This window comes from Atta cephalotes (genome assembly GCF_000143395.1).
Source record: "Atta cephalotes unplaced genomic scaffold scaffold00008, whole genome shotgun sequence".
In the NCBI taxonomy this organism is placed as follows: domain Eukaryota; kingdom Metazoa; phylum Arthropoda; class Insecta; order Hymenoptera; family Formicidae; genus Atta; species Atta cephalotes.
In genome coordinates, this window is record NW_012130072.1 from 2,083,520 (window position 1) to 2,102,167 (window position 18,648).

The 18,648-nt window shown below is 34.2% G+C and overlaps 2 protein-coding genes across 2 annotated transcripts in view; one reads left to right on the forward strand and one right to left on the reverse strand.

The window, feature by feature from the left end:
* The window catches only part of LOC105627337, a 69,210-nt gene extending 60,289 nt beyond the window's left edge, over positions 1 to 8,921 (forward strand). Inside the window, exons 9-11 of the mRNA XM_012208623.1 lie at positions 5,542 to 5,825; positions 5,916 to 6,900; positions 6,958 to 8,921. Of these exons, the coding sequence (XP_012064013.1) occupies positions 5,542 to 5,825; positions 5,916 to 6,900; positions 6,958 to 8,921 (3,233 nt within the window). The remainder of the gene's footprint in view (positions 1 to 5,541; positions 5,826 to 5,915; positions 6,901 to 6,957) is intronic.
* Positions 8,922 to 10,783: 1,862 nt separating this feature from the next.
* Positions 10,784 to 12,680, reverse strand: LOC105627123 (fatty acid-binding protein homolog 9-like). Its single transcript, XM_012208406.1, has 3 exons — positions 12,432 to 12,680; positions 11,130 to 11,234; positions 10,784 to 10,840 (listed from the first exon to the last, which is right to left on the reverse strand). Exons 1-3 carry the CDS (start codon positions 12,675 to 12,677, stop codon positions 10,784 to 10,786), a joined length of 408 nt encoding a protein of 135 aa, XP_012063796.1. The 5' UTR covers positions 12,678 to 12,680.
* Between the last annotated feature and the right edge of the window lie 5,968 nt (positions 12,681 to 18,648).

Sequence of the window (18,648 nt, forward strand, 5' to 3'; positions counted from 1 at the left end):
CGTACGTACGTACGTACGTACGTACGTACGTACGTACGTACGTAGTAGTAGTACGTAGTAGTAGTAGTAGTAGTAGTAGTAGTAGTAGTAGTAGAGAGAGAGAGAGAGAGAGAGAGAGAGACTGTCCAAAACTCGATTTAAAAAATTAATTGATTGTTAGAATTCTTTGCGGAATTATTTGAGTTTAAAAAACTTTTTATTTTTGCTTTAAAAACTTTTCTTTAAGGGAATACTAGAACTCTGTCAATTAGGTCTATTTTTATAACTAGTGTATACTTATACTTAATATTTGAAGGCGAAAGCGAGATGGAAAGATTTAAGTCTATCTACTGTAATAACAAAAAACATATCTATTGAAAATCTGATAATTTCTTAGAAATATTTTGAAAGATTTGGAGCGCAAAGGAAGAAACCTATTAATTTGTGACATGTACAGAAATTTATTTTGTCGATGCAACTTTTGTATTGTAACTTTGATCGGCAATCGCCGATCAAGCGCAAGTATCTCATTTACTTTTGCGATCGGTTTCATTTATACTCACGACTTGAGCCGTACAATTCCTTTTTAGGCCGCGTCTGGTTTCTCGGGCGTGAAATATGCATCGCTGTGCGCCCTGGCGTTTTCGTATGTAAATTAGCGAGCCATTACAAGCAATCATTTCGTCGTCGTTCCGCAAATAATTGCATGAACAAGACATTCATAATTAAAGATTCTCTTTCTTCTTCATCCTTGCGAAAGAGTATGCTAAAAGTGTAAAGTAACATCAAGGATATTTTTTTTTTTTTTCTTTACACAATAAGACATGTAAAATTTTACTAAAGTATCTAAAGTTTAACTTACAGATCTGATAACATCTTATAAGTTAGTGGAACAAAATGAATAGAATCAATTCTAACTAACATTTTTGTTGCTTTTTTATTGCTAAGAAGTTGCGAAGAAATTTGTTCAGTCAGTTTTTTTTTAATGATGTTCCGCTAAAGGAAGATTAGCAGATGTATAACAATGAAATTATATTTTAAAATAACGTAGACATTTGTTGTTGTCGAAATATTCAAGTTTTGAATTAGTTACGAAAGTAAATAATTTCGAAAAAAACTTCTCAGCGTGTAGGCAGTACAAAGGTTAAGTATCAGCACAAAATTTATTGCTCGTTTAAAATTGTACGGAGAAATTCTCTGAATTTGTTGCTCTCAAGATATGCAAGTTACGAATTTGTTGCTTGCATATCTCGAGAGCAATAAATTTAGACAATATCTCCGTACCAAATTTGAATGAGCAACAAGTTACTTGTTGTCAAAATAATTATAGGAGTTAGTTGTTAGAATGTCAAAACTTTTCGTATCACTGCCCGGCATATTTCAATTTCCTACATAATTATTCCAGCAAAATTATTCCTCGATTTGTATCTAAAACTTTTACTTCAGCAAAATCATTCTTTCCTTTTATCTGTCCTTAAATAATCATTCTTTCCTTTTATTTGTCCTCGAATAATCATCCTCTAAATTCTTTACTATTTATATGCTTTTTTAAAATCCATATCTATATTTTTATCAGAAATTTCCAATTTTTTCAGTCTTGTTTCCCGAAATTTCCCCTTTAATCTTTTCACCATTTCCGTTGTCATCCTCTGAAACCTCTAGACTCGTAATGTAACTATCTAATCTACAAATACCTCATCGTTCTACATTCTTGAACACATTCGTATCTTTTAGAATATGCGCCGCCGGCTCCGTAATATACCAAAATCTCTTACATCTCAGAATATAAGTTATAGAAGAGAAACTGGTCTCTCTCTTTCTCTCTCTCTCTCTCTCTCTCTCTCTATTTCTCTTTTTCTCACACACGCAAAATATATACATTCATATACATACACATATACATGCTCGTACAGTCCTTCTCTATGTGTGACTTTGGTTTAAAATTAACTCTCCCTCTTACTCTTTGCGACTCTCGCAGCGAGACATGGCACTCACTGTGAAAATGAAAAAGAAAAATACGGGAGAAAGGAGGAGAGAGAAGAGGATGCTCGCCCTTTTTCCTCTTTCATCCTCTCTTAACTCGTATGGCGAGCATGCCATGAAGATTCCACTGTGCTTCCCGACGAACTGAAATTGCGCGACGCGACGTCGGGCGTTGGTCGCTCGTCGCGACGTCTTTTCAATAGAGACGCCTCATGGAATGCAATGGTCGCATTTTAGAAAAGATATTTTATTTAGATGGATTTTGCTTCAAATTTTTTAACCGTTTTCGAGAAATTCCGCGATATTTCGACAGCGACGACATAAGAATGACATTGACTATAACGCTCGCAGTCTGATTTTATATGTGCGAGACATTTTTTTTACACACAAGCTTGTATCTGTATAAGAAACAACAAACAATCTTATCATTTTTGCGATAATACTGTAGAATAAGTAATGTCTTGAATGTCAATTTATTTTTGGCAGAGGGAGGGGGGGGGTGGGGGATTAAAGGGGTTTGTTAACCAAGAAAGAACCGATTAACTTTATAAATGCGGGCTAAGGAGAGTTTTAATGTAGTAATTTATAAGAATTCTACAGCTACTTTTTCAAGCTATTGATAAAGCATATAGAAAACTGTAGATTGTAAGCTATATTTTTCTATTATCCTGTATCGACAGATGGTTTCAACGTGTAACAACTAATAAAAAGGATTGATCTCTACGCGTATTCTTCGAAGTTCATTAGAACCAATAGTAGTTAGAATTTTGTAGAGGATTACGCGATATCGACGAAAGCTGCCGGAAGAGGCGAATCGGAGGAACATCTCAAGCGGATTTTATGTATCGACGATCTCTCGGAGAAGACTTTTGCAAGGTCAACGTCCTGAGACTCAAGACATATGGCAGCGAAACGACGCAGGATATTATTACCCGAAATTATGTTGTAATATAATCGGATTATGGCGTTCTTTGGCGATAATCCACACGGATTCAAAGTGCGTTAGAAACGATCAAGCGCGTGGGAGAGAACCTTGCGAGTTGGCACGAGTTCGCGTTGGTGGCCAAGACTTGGGACGAAATTAAGAACGGGTTGTTAAGCGAACGCTCTGTGCGTAGGCTGCGCTTTTTTCAGCGTCCCTTAACCAGTTTCCACATCAACACATTTTTCCGGCTTCGGCCAGGTGGGCCGACGGACGTTTCTATCAGCTGCTCTTTACGCCTTTCTACGATTTTTTTTTTCTACTTCCCTTCCTCCAGACCTGCTCTCATTTTGTTTCAATCCCGCGGCAGTGGCGAGCCAACATTTTTCACGCGACCATCTCTGCGGAAAACTCGCCTATAATTTCAAATATTCTTGCTCGTTAATCTTAACTTTTTTATAGAGCGACAGTTAATTTTAATTACATTTTTTATAAATTTATTATAGAGAAAAAGATGCAAATGGCCAGCTAATTTTTCCGACAAGTGAAACTCTTTAAGAAACGCATACAGTGTGTCTACTAAATTTATTGTCTCTATTTATGAATTTAGTGCATTAAATAATATATAATATAAATTGATGAATGGTCAATATTAATTAGTGTTATTATATTTCGGCAGTTCATTTAAATTACGGTAGATTTATATAATAAGTACTGATTCATTACGTATCTAAATTACCTATTACGTTAATTAAAATTAATTTGTTATTCTTTAGTTAAAATTGTGTTAATTTGCTGTCTGCCGAGTAATAATAATAATAATAATAACAATAATAATGATGATGATGTGAAAAGGATTACTTAATTTATAATTAATATATATTGCATAAATTCTCGTGGAAATTCTTGGTTTCAGAACAAAATTGCCGAAGTTTTTCTAAATACAAAAAGATTCAAGGAAATACAGTTGAGTTTTAATCGTGCAAAAATTAAAAAAAATAAATGTATCGAGTATGACAATCGGATCGATTTTTAGATCTTCATTTAATCTAACTGCGACTGTAATATCGTAGTGACAGAAAATTTTTATTACGCCGGAATAGAAATGTCGAAGTCTTTTGTTGTCCTCGTTCTCTCGCCACTGCTGCAGTGTCAAATGTGAAAGGTGAAAAGATAAAATGCACTTGCGAAAAAGCACCCTTCCTTTGTCATGTATTTCACGCGAATAGATGTATCGAATGGGTCAATTGATTCGACGATTTCCGAGGTCCATCCAATCAGATGAGAGTAATTCTCCTCCAACTGTCATGTTGGTGCACAGGTGGGTGGTGGCAGTGCGTAGATGGGGCGGGGAGAAAGAGATGGAGAAGGAGGAGAGAGTGCTCCGGGGGTTCTGGGCTAGATCGATAATGCATCTCTTGGCGGGCGTAGTATCTCTTAGTCACCGGAGGGCGATCGCACCTACGAGGAGATATTCTTCATTCTATTCTGTTGGAGCCACTTCGGCTCGCGAGAGAAGGTGTGTGCTTTCTCTGTATCGGGATCCGTCTCGCGCGTATCAATGCTGTATGAACGTGTAAAATGATCCGGGGGATAATCACACGGAATATTAACTGAGGTACTCTTCGAAACGTGATAGCTCGTATTCCGATTCCCAAGAACTTCGATTCTCCTCGTTCGATATTTTATACTTCCTTCAATATTTCCACCGCGGACCTACACCTTTGCAGGTACGTACCGTATCGTCTCGTTACGTGAACGGTGCGAGTGAGCGTATAGTTTTCGAGGGTAGTAATACTCCTTGAATTATCGAACGAATTATGCTGGATCTATCTTGTTCCTTTGTCGCGTGCAATTATTGGCAATAATTTCCATAATATGGATGCGGGAACCGCATGTCTTTTTTGTAAGTTGGTAATTATCTGGAATGAGATATTTTCATATCTCCCCATACACCGTTTTCAACAATTCCTTTTGTTCTTAATTTTGCTCTATTACGCTGAAATTATCTAGCCTGTAATAATTTTCATCGAAAATCATCTTTCGTTACTTTTTGCTGAAAGTATTGAGAATTTTATAAATTATTCTTGATGATTACATGAAAATAAAGCTATAATATAATTCGATAAATAAAATATTTGATGAAAAGTAAGTCTAATTCGTAAGAGCTATTTAAATAGATTTTATATTTAACTATGTTTATGGATTGTCAGTTTAGTTAGATCATTCTTAGTATTAAATTCGTTTTAAATAATTTTGAAAAAAAAATACAAATTTATTGTATGATAGAAAGATCGATAAAAAAAAAGGTAAAAAAAATTTAATATTTAACATACTTGATACTGCTAAACATTGCTATCTTCAGAAAATAACGCAAGAAAATCTGTAAAAATTCAAGAAAGTAATTAAATTATTAGATAAACGTACTTGTCACGTCTATTCATACATAAATACGTGCACACTGAATTCACTTTTCTGAGATGAAAAGCTACGTTGTGGAACTTGGTTTCTCGATTTGATACGATTTAAAAGATATAAAAAGGAAATGATATCAGTGAACACAGTTTTTATCGATAAATGAAAGTAACATGACATAAGAAATGTAACAAAATAAATTTATTCGTCAATGTGTTTAACTTCTCTTACGCTTATTCCAGAACCTCTTCAGCATGCACTGATCGTAGCGGATAATGTAGCGGACAGCGAGGATTCCGAGGACGAGTGGGATTATTATCGTGCCGATCCGAACAAACAGGAATCTGCAGTGACAGCTGTTACGGCAGACGAATCCCGCAAAGACGTTGAGGAGCAAAGTGTACAGGAGACCGAGTCTGTAGCGGAAGCTAGCTTGGAAGTTCAGTCTTCGGGAGCAGAGGACGATATTAAATGCGAAGATACATCGAAACTTCTCGAGCCCAATTTTGAGCTTATCGACATTGATGTAAGTCTATCTTGTTACTTTTCTTCGTTGTTAAATATTTATTATTCAGTGTAAGAACACATATTTCGAATAACACCATTGCGTTTTCAGATAAGCGACGAAAAAGAGTTGATCGAATTGACTCCAATTTATCCAGATATTCTAGAGGAAGAAAAGAACAATATGGATTTCCAATTGAATCCAGAGGCAGCAGAATTCGTACCGTTATCACCACCGTTAGTATGCAATAGAAGCAACACACGCTTGCGGGATTTTGCCATTAGTGGCTCTCCTCTGAAAACAACACAGACGATGGATGATATTCGTGTACCGAGCCAGAGTGAATTCGACAAGGAAGTCTGTCGTCGACCAAAGGAAATAGGCGAGGAATCGCACGATGAAAATGCAGAGTTACAGAATAGTTCGCAAAGTTTGGACATATCCGAGATTTCGTCGACTAAAGCCGAAATCGGTGATGACGAATCCATAATGCATGTAATGTCTACCTCACAGTGGCAGACGGATGTCTCTTCTCAGTGGAACGAAAAGGCTCATGACGATGCAGGTTCCGATTTGGAAGATGGCGATGTCGTCACCAAGGACGATCCCATGACTGTATCGTTAACTCCAGCTAGCTTCAAAGCGTTCGAATTGAAAGTTGATTTGAATGCCTTACACATATTGGATGATAGTTCAGATGGTGCTGAACAAGCGAGCACACCACCGCGTTCACCCGAGCCGCCTACGAAGATTGCATACGACGAGGATCGTCCGAACACACCTTTGGAGGACAAGAATTCGATCGATGTCTTATGCGCGTCAACACCACAGCCTCCAGATGATTCTGTATCTGTAAATTCTGAAACTGCTAACTCTGAAACGAAGATAAACGAAAAGGAAAGTTTGTTTGATAGCAATCCATTCTCGCATGAAACAGTACTCAGCTGTACTGCGGAAAAGGTAATCAATAATATACCAGGAATAGACATACAAGGATATGAATCCGATGAAAATGTCCCAAAAGAACACACGGAAACCTTCAAAGAAATTTATGACATAGAAAATTCTTCTGATACAGAAGAGGACAAAAATTTATGTAATAAAGAAGATAAAGAAGATAAAGAAGATAAAGAAGATGAAGTAAATAAAGAAGATAAAGATGCTGAAGATGCGGAAGTTTTTATTATGAGGTCATTGGATGATAGTGCAAAAATGTTAGAAACAGAAAATGTGGAATCCGAAGTGCCGAAAAATCTTCCAGATTCAACAAGTCATTCAGATTTAGATAATGTAATACATACCGCACAACATTATCTCTCAGAACAAAAGTTATTATCAGAATTAGTGAGTTTAGAACACACGGTGTCAGACGAAACGTTACAGACGCAGCTAGATTATTGCGCTGTCAATCTTGAAAATAATGTTCAAAAGTTGGAAAATCTTATTGAACCACTGATCAATATAGAAAATCAGTCAAATCAATCTACTGATTGGACAGATTATTGTAAAACAGAAAAGGTGATGCTACACACTGAAAATTCCGACTGTGATGTATACAAAAATGATTCTTTCTTTGAAAGTAAAAAACAAGAAGACATCGAAAAATTGTGTAATGAAGACAAAGACAGCGATAAAAATGATTTCAAACCGGACAGTACAACCGAATTAATATCATCTGACTCGATACACAAATCTAATTTTATGGAGGAGGAGCTGCAACACGAAAACCAGATGTTTGAAGAATCTGTACCGATAACAATACTAACTAATGAGCCAATTGAGCAAGAGCAAATAGAAGAAAAAGCTGCGGAATTTGTATCGGCTAATGTTGAAGAAGAGGTATTAAAGGAAGAAATTATTTCTGAAAATATTCCTCCGAAACAGGAAGAGATTGAATTGCAAAAGACTGTAGAAGTTCTTGAAGATATCACAACGATAGACAAGTCAAAAGAAGTTACGGAAGTCGCACAAGTATCAGTAGAAGCTGCCATCATTGCAACGACGGCAGCCGTCGTCATTGCGAGCTCGAAAGCGAAGACGGCCACTACAACGAGCGCGAAACGTCCAACAAAAAGTACCACGAAAACAACAACGAAAACAGCAACGAAATCGCCAACTTCGCCCTCTAAAGCGATTAGTACGACCATGCGAACAACTACATCATTACCAGCATCACAATCAACCTTGAAAAAACCTGCTACAAGTACCGCGACTCGTCCTAAGCAATTAGAAGGATCGACTAAAACGACAGTCTCAAGCACTACCGGTAAAACCATCACAAAGACAACGGTGATTCCCAAAAGTACGACAACAGCGACGAGAACCAGCGCTTCTCCACGGTCCGCTACAACGAGACCAAAAACTACCACCACCACTACCTTGTCGAAAGTGAGTACTCCAACATCGATCGAGAAGAAGTCAACGGTGAGCGGTGACACGAAATTGGCCAGTAAACCCGCCACCACGAAACCAACGAGCACCACTGTTAGAACAACAACCACTAGCACAACCGCAAAGACACTTGTCAAACCGTCAACGACTACAAAAACATCAACATCCAATGTAACATCAAAACCAAGACCCATGTCTGCGACTTCAACAACTAAACCTACATCGACATTAAAGCAGTCTACAACTGGCGTTAACGGTGCAGCGCGACCCAAGACCGCGCCGACTTCTGGTGGCATAACCAAACCACGTGAAAATAAAACGATCACAGCCACTGGGAAGTCGCCGTTGATTGACAAACAGAGTAAAGAGACAGTCAATAAGCAAATTTCTCGTTCTGGAGCATCCGCGCCTAAGACGAGTGCCCGCTCTTCCGTACCTATCGGTACAACTACTGGCATTGCAAAGACTCGCACATCGGTTGGGAAATCGCCTGCAAACGCTTCCGCGATCTCCCCAACGAAGAAAACTTTGACATCGAAGTCTACGTCAAAGACCACCTCCACTACTGTGACGAAGCGAATATCAAGTGAGGCCAAAGTATTGCAGAATGGAATTTCCAAGGAAGACGCCGTCATAACAGCAACGAACAAGCCTGAGGACGACGTACCACTAAAGGATGCGTCACCGGTGAACATGCCGCTCGATAATCAACTGATCGCCGATTGAACAATCGATTGATAAGCTGCGAACTGTCCGCCGAACTTCGCGACAACATACATCGGCCTAGGAATTACATGTCGTCGCGGTGAACCGACATATAGGTTTCTCCTTCTTATTATTGTTTAACGGACAGAGCACGACTGCGCGTCAGAACATCTAGAGTAGTGTTTAGGGATTTATACATGCATGTCAAACCGAAAAATTTTTTATTGTTCTTACGTGATTGCATACATATGTGACAGAGATATTATATTAGTCTAACAAGAACGGGAGGCATACCCTAAACATTGCTTTTAATAACTGCTGCCTTATCGTAATAAGGATCGATAGTCTTGTTATGTAAATATAATTCGGATGCGTTCTCATGCGTCATTATTTTCAACTGATCCGCGGGCCTGAAATTGTCTGAGAGAAGGCTTAGATGGTGCTCGTGGCGGCTTCTGAAAATAGACTCGGCTCCGATAATGGCAGTATGTTAATCTTTAACGAAACTCGATAAAATATATGGATTTTTTACAATTTTTTAATTTTATATACGCAATTATAATTGATAACGATTACTCGCGACATAATTTTATCGAATCACAAAAAAGAAAAGGAATGGAGGAGAGGGAAGCGTATATTTATTCTTGTTTGTTCCTATTTTTTGAAGTTGAATTCATTGCGAGATATATACTGACTCGTAATCATGATAATGTAATACTATCTAATCTATGTGTACAGCACCCTATGGTTTAATGTGATATATCTTACAGTACTATATTAAATAAATTCGAATAATATGCACTAGAGAAGCCAGAAGAAGTTTATATATGTATATGAACGGAGAAAGAGAAAAGGAATCCAAAGGTTCAGTGAAAAAGAGAAAATTCATCAAAGGAAACCAAAGACATACTGTGTCTTTCTGATATAATATTTTGGTTGCTCTTATTAAATCTTCTCTAACCAAACATTTGGATCCTGCTTTTCTCAGCGCCGATCATCGATGTGGATTGTTGTCGTGTGCGCGCATTTAAAGCTTTCAGACACCGCATAAATCTCAAATCTTCTTTTCTTTTGCGTTTCGAACTTTCACTGTTGGAACGCGCGCTCGACGACGTCTAATACTGTGGAAACTTCGATCGAAAATGGTTTCCCCCCTTTTTTTTTATCCTGTTTGACTTCCGATCGTGAAATATACTTTCGTCTTATTTTATCAGAATCGATACATACTCGCAATATTTTTTATGTGCGCCCATAACGCGAGCGTTAAATGAGCCTTCCCACAAGCACGATGAAATCAAGGATTAAAAAGACCAGCAACTCTTTTTAAGGTGAATACATTTAATGCAAACAGTGAGTCCATTGCGTAAGCGACTCACGCTATCGATCAGGAATTTTATTCTTGAAAAATATCGCATGTGAAAATAGTAGAAAAATCTATGTTACATATAATGTATACTGTGGTATTTTCACACATTTTCATATACGATTCGAGAATATGTATCCTGTATACACGCACACATATTCGATATGATATGCATTAAAAATGCAGCTCCGCATCAACGAGGGAGCGTAGCTTAGCGTTTCATATGCGCGTTTCGTATACATGTTATTCCGACTTTCTTGTGTACGCGTATTTGTCACCATTTTATTTTTTTTTCCTCAGAATTCATAATTGAATAAATAAATATTACGTTTGAACAGTGTTATATCCAGCATTATATATACGTCCTCTTGTCCTGCCCGATTGACACCTTGCTGCCTCTCGTCTCGTCTCGGGGAAATGGAGTGAGTGGACAAAAAGAAAAAAAAGTACTTTTATAAATTTCAATCTCTTTAATGAAGTGTAATATTATGTACTGCTATTTTTAAATTAGGAACCGACTTTACAATCTTTTGTATATACGCTTGGCTTGAATGTCGCTCTCGTTGGAAGATAGGTGCTGAAACAGAAAAGAAAAAACGTGTAAAGCTCGTGCACTTTGTCACTTTGCGTCATTGTCGCACAATGAGAAAAATGTCTGGTTGGACGAATCAGAAGATTCTGATTATATATTAATCAGTATTTCGATTAGTATTTCGATTATCTCGATTAGATTTCTAGTAGATTAATCAAAAAATTCAGATTTGTTCATTTTCAACTGGATACAACCAGATATTTTTCTCAGGATCGTTTATATTCTATTGATTATATGATATTGTTTAAATAATTGTTATCGAAATCACACTTACCACAATCATTTCAGTGTCTGTGAATTCGTAATTTCGGATCGCTAAGATACCTGTGGGTAAGGTAGACTCTATTCTGAAACCGTTGCTTTCCTTCGTAGTCACATTCTGCGACATAAAACGAATATATAACGATGTAATGATCAACTATACTTATTGCAAAAATAATACCGTTAGAACATATAAGATGTATCTAAATTCTTTAGAATAGAATTTCACTTTACAGAGTGAAAATTGAATCAGTTTTAGAAGAGTTGCTCAATTTTCAAACTCTTTATGAGATTTACTTTAAAAATTTTAGAGTACATGATGGCCGTATTTAGTAGAATGCTAAATTAAAAATTGACCGTGTTCAGGTTTATTTTGCAACTGAAAGTTTTTCTTCGTACTGATTAGATCATATTTTTTAGATTTAAAAGAATAGTCCTACCTCTCAGCGAAAAAAAAATTTTTAATAGTTAAAATAAACCTTCTGAACACTAATTTTTAATTGGAGTTTCTTAGATTTTTTGTATTCTTCAACTATTCGTTGAATTATCTCGCACTTTTGTGCGAGAGAAATAGAAAAAGAAGACTCACTATTTAGCTCGCAAATCGATGTGAAATTCATGCGAAAAATCAATAATCATGTACTGAGAAAAAATATAGTCAATTTTAATAAATATTTAGTTGAATATTGCCAACTAAATATTTATTAAATATAAAGACATATTTATTTGATACAAGAAACATTAATTTGATTTAACAATCATTCTTTTTAATGAACAAATATTTATTTCTGGTAAGTAAATGTTTAGTTGGCAGTTGAACTAAATATTTATTAAAATTATATTTATTAAAATTAACTATTTTTTTTCTCAGTGCGTGAAAGTTGTTTTATCTAATGATTTTCTGCACACGAAGAGTATTCTTTCTAACTTATCTTCTCCGGAATATCAAATCTCAGAATCTCGTAGCTTCTTTGTTACATGGAAGAAGATAAAGTAACTTTAGACGAGCCTTGAATGCATTAGCTGCATTCAACAAAATATTTATTTTATAACTTAATTATATTTTATAATTTAGAAGTTTTCTTCGCTAAAATAGAACTATTCCCCTATAAACCAATCAGCGCAAAAAGAAAACTTCCAACAATTGAAAAATAAATATTCTACTGTAGCCTGTACATTGTTCCAATATAGAAGAATTAATCTATTATATTAATTTTTAAATTTAATATTCATATTTGACGACATAATGTGGTTCTCGCGTGATCCGCGTGATTAACGATTGAAGTAATTCTATTTTTCTTTCGATGAGATCTACCTTCAAGATGAGACCCGGAGTTGGAAGCTGTTCGTCGTAGACCTCTCCAAGCTTGAAAGTAGTGGTGATGGTCTTGTCCTGGCTGATGGTGACCACGACGACCCATTGATCACCGTTCTGTTGGATCTCCACAATTGGCGTGGTCTGCAGGAACGTGTTGATGAGTTCGCCCTTGCCAAGATTCTTAATGTAATCCTCGAAGTTTTCGCTCGACACGAATTGGTACTTGCCAACTATCTGCACCATGATGACTGTGATGATAGCTTGTCACGCGCACAAGTCAGGATCTCAGTCGCTGTCGAAGAAAGACGAACAGCGCGCCGGATCGCACCAGCTTTTATAACGACATCCGGGGGGGATTTCGTTAAGGGATCTCGCCGGTCCCGCGAGAGAGAGAGAAAGAGTGAGAGGGAATCACCGGTCAATCTACGATGATTCCAGACAAAGTATTCGGATTATCGTCGACGGGCTGATAGAGATCGGCCTGTCCTGTCGTTCCATCATCATTGTTGCTGTACCCTTCATGATGGTGGGTGTACACGGGGGACGGAAGAGAGCTGCATTTATTTGCATCTATATGTACTGGTCTGCTCGCGACTTACATCCTGCGCTGTGACTCAGTGAATTTTAATGTCTTTCTTCATGTCTTAGAAGCATACCAGCATAGAATCAATTTTGTCGTTTATCTTGCGTTAAGCTTTTATATATGCTTTATTTTTGAACTCTAATACTTTATATGATCACTGATCAACTCTTACTGTGTAAAGAAATTATTATATTATTTTTATTAAAAATATGAGTTGGACATACAATTTTATCATATATCTTTCGTTTTAAAAAAAAAGATTAAAAAAAATACGATTATCATTCGTGTCTTTATTTTGTTGATATTACTGTCTAGAATATATATTGAATTGATAAAGTAATCGCTAAAAGTACACTTACTCCAAGAAGTCTAAATTCCAAGAAGTCTAAATATCAGGTACGAGAGTATCAAATAAATTGATATTAGATATAAAGTGAGGTGTTTACATTGTAAAAAGAAAATAGATTTTGTCGCCGACAGAAGTAATCAGTATTTGCGATCTTATTATTGCGTTATTATTATTTGTAAAATATCAACAATGTTTCATTGAATTAGAGGAATAGAGCAGTTGCAATTTATTTGGACTGCGTTCTGATAATTATTACCAGTGCTAAAAACCTGTAATATATTATGAAAAAAAATAACATAGTAACAGCATTGTTTTAATTGAAAATAATTTTATTAAATCACAATAACACTATTAATGATGCAAATACATCTTGTTTTGATAAAATTTTATTTATTTCATTAATAGGCAATCACTTGATTTCATATTTTCGAATTGCTATTTATCTGAAGAAGGCATGATAAAGATGCTGAAACATGTAATAATTTGTATAATTTATATCTAATTTTTACATCTTACATTATAATATATTTATATTTATTTATTCTAATTTTAATGAACCATTGACTTATACACCCTTTAATTTTTTCATTATTTCATTAATAGTTATAAATTAATAGTTATAAATTTTTATTTATTTAATTAATAGTTATAAATAGTTATAAATTAAAATTATTTTCAGTTAAAATAATTTATTATTTACAGATTCTTAAGATATTTATTAGTAGACTGCGAATATTTATGCAAAATATTTAACTGAATATTAACCATCGGACTGTTTCAGCAGTCGATCGTTAAAAGAGTTATTAAAAAGTAAAAAGGTTGAGATTGCCATCTGTAAATATGTAATTTATACAAAATATTCAGTTAAATATTTTGCATAAATATCCGCAGTCTATTTATTAATATCATTGTTAAATGGACAATCAATCTGATTTGAGATTCGGCTTCAGTTTGTGATTGCGTTTCAAACCCGACAAATCATATCGATACGCAGTTTAATAAAATTAAAAAATTAAGAAATTCATTTAGTATTATTAAGCACAAAGAGCCGCTTTGATTGAAAATAGAATTTCTATTAAAATATAAATGCTATTGATATAATATAATTCTTTTCAGTATAGATTTTTACTACTGAAAGTGAATATTGTAATTTTAATTTTAAATGTGTCTTTCCCAATTATTAATAATACTGTAAACGTGCAAACGATATTTCTGCTATTTATCATGAAGAGGACAAAGTTAAACGAACAGATTATATATCGCAGATGATTCTCGTATGGATCGGCTATAATTTGAATAATAATATACTTGAGATACAGATCACATTACGTACAAAAAACAAGTTACATATGTCCAAAGTTACATATGTTAAGTCACATCAATCTGTCACCTGTTTGTTAACATTCTTTTTCGATTATAAGAGAGGATGGAAGAGTTTCGCCGACACATCAGCGATCTCACATGCGGAAAATATATGTCGAAAATGTCTTTATCGTCGCGTTGGTGTTTACAAAAATGTTTATCTAAATTTATCCGATAGATACGAATAATCGAGACACAATATGTACATACGTACTTATATCTCGACTGTAAATTAAAAGAATTAAAAGAATTTCAGTGAGCGAGCGCTTTGATCGCTAGACGGAATGGTCAATGTTCATCTCTCCATTAGTCATCTCTCATTAATAATCATTGTCATAAGAGACAATGCCATTTCCGTTTATTAAAGGAAAATGCGTTAGCCTCATCTATAAATGGAATTGATAGAAAAAATTTATTTTTATATTATCGCGTTTTAAAATTCTTCACCCTAATTTCGATAATTTTTCGACGTCGATTTATGATATTTCGGAATCTTTTGGCCATAAAAACAGAACACTCGTAAATTTTTGACTTTCCTTAACGAAAGACTACGAATAAAAAAAAATTAAGTTTTTCTTCGTATGAGTATTTAGAAAACGATTTCTCTTCAAACTCAAGATTAAACCAAAATTTAAAATTGTCGGTTATAAAACATAAAATTAAAGAAATGTTTATTCTAAAATATTTTATATTCTAGAATGAGAAAAAAATATTTTCTACATATTCTATATATTTTGTCTAGAAAGAAGAATTATTTTTATCAATACGATAAATATTCAAGAGAAGTAGCCTCAAAAGCGAAGAGGAGCGACAGCTTTTTTTCACTCCTTTTCAACTTCCTTTACTCCAATATCTTTTTTCTTCGCGTTCAATAAGAGTTTAACTCCGATCGACAAAATACTGTTATTTAATATCTGCCAGCGACCGACGTAGGTTTACTGCGTTACGTGCGAGAACATTTGATCTCTGATGTATCAGTCGTTATACAGATAAAGAGGCATTACAAGTAAGCACTTGGCCGCAAGCTCTTTGCTTCAAGGGCAAGAAGGAAAGGAGACTCGCAAAGCCGGGGAGAGAAAGAGGATCTGCGGATCGACTGTCTCGCCGATCCCGCCGTTCCAAAACAAGTACAGCCGCATGAATTGACAGTTAATTGCGGGTGATGAGCATACATCAAAGACTTCGACGATGCGATGCGAGGACGCGCTGCTCTGGCGCGTTGGGTTGTCCCGTCACGTGACGTCCCGCCGTCTCATGCGGGATGAATGAGCTTGTTCCCATTACGAACGTACGATTCTTTACGTTGCGGGACGCTCAATTGAATTTATTGTACCTACGTGTATATATTGTCCCGTTTGCCGGTTTGGTTTACGAATAATCGCGCGATCGATGTAGACGACGCTCCCTCGCTCAACTTCGACGATTTTCTCTTCAACCTTTTCTTTCTTAATGTTGCTAAATAGGATGAATTGTAGTTATTGGTTTGCACGGGATATCGAATATGCGATAAAAATTTCATTAACTAAAAATACTGATGTAATAATTTATATTATTTAAAAAAAATCAAATTAAAGAAGAAATTTGTGAATTTATTTTGAGGAAAGGAATAAATAGAAACACTGTTCTTCGTTTAAGTATTATTTATTATTATATTTAAATAATTAAGTATAATGGCTCTAAAAATAAATTCTAATGATAATGATAAATTAAAAGTCACCAATAAGAGCTAGCGCGGATATAGATAAATGCAGATAAATTTTTTTATTATAATTTTTGAATGAATTATTATAATTCATGATATGCAAACATTTCGTCCAAAGGTTCGGAGATTCAAATGTAAATAAATGCATTCGTTTACGCTTGAATCTTTTGTGGAATTTTACACTTTAAATACAGCAAATTTAATAATGATAAATTTAATAAATAATTAATGATAAATTTAATAATGATAAATTTAACAGTCACAATAAGAGCCAGTGCGGATATTAGTGCGCAGATAAATTTCTTTATTATATTTTTTGAATAAACTGTTATAATTCGCAATATGCAAACGTTTCGATCAAAGTCCTTTTAGGTCCTCATCGATATGTGATGTAATTGAATTTATCTAAAAGCACTATGATACATGTCCAATATTATGTCCTTGGAATGTTATAAATATAAATAGTCAATTGATTGAAAGACCAGGAATAAATAACAATTCAATAACAGGATCGATATGTAATTGAAAGATTAGAAATAAATAACAGTGTAAATAACAATGAAATCTGGATAGTTCAATAAACTATTTTATAAAGATCAAAAACATCATGAAAGGTAAACATTTTCAAGACATCGAGGATCAGAGGATTATAACAAAGTACAAATAATGTAAAGTCCAGTTGGAATGCTGTTCAGAGCATTTTTCCAGTTGGAATGCTGTTCAGAGCATTTCCAACTGGATTTTACAAAAGTTTCAAAATTTTATATAAAAAATATGTGAAATATATATGAAGGATATATAGATGAGATGATCTACTTTAAAAAATAAAACAAGTTTATTAAAATCTTGTAAAAAAATTTCCTGAAAATTTCCGAACTTTTAAGGTATTTTGTTCAAAATTCCAAATATATAAAATTAGAAAATTTTTTAATGCAACTTTGAAATAAATTGAAGTGCAAGACTACATATTAAAAATCAAGAAACAAGGAAAAACAGGAATTTCAAGAGAATTATATCTATCATTACCTACAATTAGAGCCGCAAGATCTATAAGATAATAAAAAGTCTATTTTTTATTGCTGCATTCTAAATCGGTGCAACAAATTGGAGTGAAACAAACATAAATTTAAGTAACATCAGATTTTGACCGTTTAAAGAACAGCAGATACAAATAACATGTGTAATCATGTCTTTTTTCTTAAGAAAACGTAAGAATCGACAAGATAAGATTCACACTTGATCAAATTATCTATACTTGACAACTTACGGTATAAGATATCGCTAATATCCGTTATTACATAATGTCCATTAGTGTTATATAGGATAACGATTCAATAAAGGCTTTGTTGCTTTTATATGAATATAAGGAAAAGCAATACATCTTGTGTATTGAATCAGTATCAAAGTTCATGCCCGATTTATTATTCAAACATCATTCAAACTGCAATTTTATTAAAAATAGAGTTTGTATATGTTTAAAAAAAAGAGCATTTAAAGCTTGAAATTTCGACTTTCGAATGATTACTATATTTTTTTAGTTTATGTGAGTTTTGTCATTTTTACGTATAGAAAACTACGAGCTGAAAAAAATGAAAAATTTTCTTTTCATTTTGTAAATCTATAACGTGTCCAAAAAAAAAATTTGAGAAAATTTTCGACTCTATCGTAAAAGCTTGAAGCTTTCCCTACAAAATTATTTTTTAAAAATGTTCCTATATTTTTTATTACTGAATTATTGCAAATTAAATAAAATGAATATTTTGACTTTAATTGCTCATAACTAACATTCTTTGTTCGAATAAATTCTGAAATTTTGAGAAAAAATGGATTTTTTCCGGTTTTTTTTCCTTATCATATTTTTCCAGACTTTTTTCTTTTAAGATAATTTTATTTTTATTGTTCTTTATATCAATAATTTCATTTATGTTATTAAATTGCTAATTTCTTTTACTTTTAAAAATTCTAAGAAATAAAGCTAGCAGGACCAAATCAGCAGAATCAAATCGGATCTATCGGAATTTTTAGTACTCATTTTGTACTAAATTGTACCATTAATGATATTTTTGTACGGCATTTCAAAAAAAATCGTAGCGCTGCTGGCTTAATATTAAACTGGCAGATAATTTATAAAATAAAAGAAAAAAGAAAAATAATATCAGAAATCAATACGATTGAACTTGTACTATTTGGTACTGTTAAAAACAATTCTGTATTATCG